At 56.5% G+C, this 2008-nt stretch overlaps 1 protein-coding gene across 1 annotated transcript in view; it reads right to left on the reverse strand.

Annotated features, from left to right (window-relative positions):
• The window catches only part of ARHGAP26 (Rho GTPase activating protein 26), a 137113-nt gene that overhangs the window by 127034 nt on the left and 8071 nt on the right, over positions 1-2008 (reverse strand). Inside the window, exons 7-8 of the mRNA XM_009890595.1 lie at positions 1859-1988; positions 1381-1481 (exon numbers count right to left, since the gene is read on the reverse strand). Coding sequence (XP_009888897.1) covers positions 1381-1481; positions 1859-1988 — 231 coding nt within the window. The remainder of the gene's footprint in view (positions 1-1380; positions 1482-1858; positions 1989-2008) is intronic.

Consider the following 2008-nt stretch of genomic DNA (forward strand, 5'->3'; position numbering starts at 1 on the left):
CCTGCGCGAGAGGGCTCACGGTGGTGCCGGCAGCGCACACCCCCCGGGGTGCAGGGGAAGCCATGAAATGGGAAGAGACCACATGAAACACAGTGCAGCAGCTGATGATTACAGGGCCGGGATATTTTAATGCTGAGTTATAATGAAGATGCTCCGAGGCAAGAGGAAATTAATTTTAAAAGCTGTCCTCCTCGCAGCCGGCTCCCTTTGCCAGCAGGGAGCCATGCGGCAGCCTGTCCAGCCGCCCGAGCTGCTCCCCCTCCAGGGCACAATGACTTAGATGCTCCGAGGCAAGAGGAAATTAATTTTAAAAGCTGTCCTCCTCGCAGCCGGCTCCCTTTGCCAGCAGGGAGCCATGCGGCAGCCTGTCCAGCTGCCCGAGCTGCTCCCCCGCAAGGGCACAATGACTGCAAACCACCCCAGCCGGGAACACTCCCCAGGGGTCTATTGTTCCTGCTGTACAGAGGAGCAAAGCCAGCTACAGCCAGGCTCCCGCTGCCCCAGCAGCAGTGGGGCAGACGGCGTGCACCGGCCCCCCACACCCCACGTCCACTGCTCCCCCTGCTCCTCCGCATCCCTCGGGGCTGAGGGGACCTCCGGGCTCTCCTGTGGCTCCATCCCAAACAAAACAGCTTCATTGGCCAAGTCGCAGGCATTGAGGAAGGAGCAAAATAGCGACCAGGTTCTCTTCTCCAGGTCTTGGAGCAGGAACTGGGGACCGGGGCGCAGGCGCCCACCGAGCTGGAGCGTGGTAGGTGTACGTGGCACAACCCCCCTCCGCTCCCAGCCCCGGCCACCCCCTCCACCCGCAGAAACAGCCGCAGCCTCGCAGGGCACGGTGCAGACGCGCGACCCACCGTGTGCCCAGCATCGCCAGGGACAGCGAGAGCAGAGCTGAAGATGCAGCTGTGCACGCTTCAGCTTTTAAAGGTCTCTCCTTCCAGAAACAGAAATAAGTAAATAAAGGACAGACCAAAAGCGAGAGGCAAAAGGCTCAGTCTCAGCCCAGAGGCAGCTGTTGCTCGTCCGTACAAATAGCTGTGTGCAGACACCAGCCTGGAATACAGAGCTGGAGCATGAAACAGAGCGATGTCCACGGGGCTCTATCCAGCTCTGCCCTCAGCACAGCTGACAGTTTCCAAAGAGCTGTGGGCTTTTGGGGTTTTCTTGTCTTTTTTTGGTTTTTTAAACAAGGTGCAGAGTTAATTCCCCATGTGGCACCTGCTCAGCCTGGAATGAATCTGACCCACTTCACTTGCGTTTGTGTCACCTTGCTAGAAATGGATCCGTTTGAGCGCTGGGACAGCGTGCAGCCGGCAGCTCCGCAGCGCCCCTCGGCAGAGCCCCCGGGACACCGTGCTGCTGCCTACCGGCACTCACCCCTTTGCCTCCAGATTTCTGGTCAAACGGCACCATGGTTATCCGCTTTGATTCCCTCTGGTACGTGCAGTAATGCTTCACCCAGGAAGTCCCAAAGTGACCTGCAAACCAAATGCAGTTTTTATCCCCAGAACTAGTGCAGTTTCAGTGCCCTCCCATGAATAACCTGCACGTTTAACAACCATTTCATGACAGATTTCTGTAGCTACGGTTCTCGTTGGACTTTGCAAGTGGATTAAGCCTTATTACCCCCCCTTCTGTTCAGGGGAAAGACTTCTATCAGGCACTGGCAGTGATTCTCCCTCCCAGGGAGAACCTGGCTCCCATATTCCCACCTTAATATCGCACCCGTGGGGCCGATCCCTCTCTTTCATGGATTTTGTAGCCTTCTCAATGAGCCTTTGTGCCCCACATCCCAATAAACCCCCTTCCGCAGCCGCATTGCCCTGGCAGGCAGCTCCGCCGCCCCGACACCTACGTTTCTCCTGCACATAGAGATAACCCTCCATCGTGTAAGGGCTGATGTTTTTGTGCTCGTGAGGATTCTCCTTCATCTTCTTCATCAAAGATTCAACCTCTGACCTCGTTCCTTCAAAACGATTTCTCGTCTGCAAATTAAAACAGGAAT

Source organism: Charadrius vociferus, unplaced genomic scaffold (genome assembly GCF_000708025.1).
Source record: "Charadrius vociferus isolate BGI_N301 unplaced genomic scaffold, ASM70802v2 scaffold370, whole genome shotgun sequence".
Taxonomy (NCBI): domain Eukaryota; kingdom Metazoa; phylum Chordata; class Aves; order Charadriiformes; family Charadriidae; genus Charadrius; species Charadrius vociferus.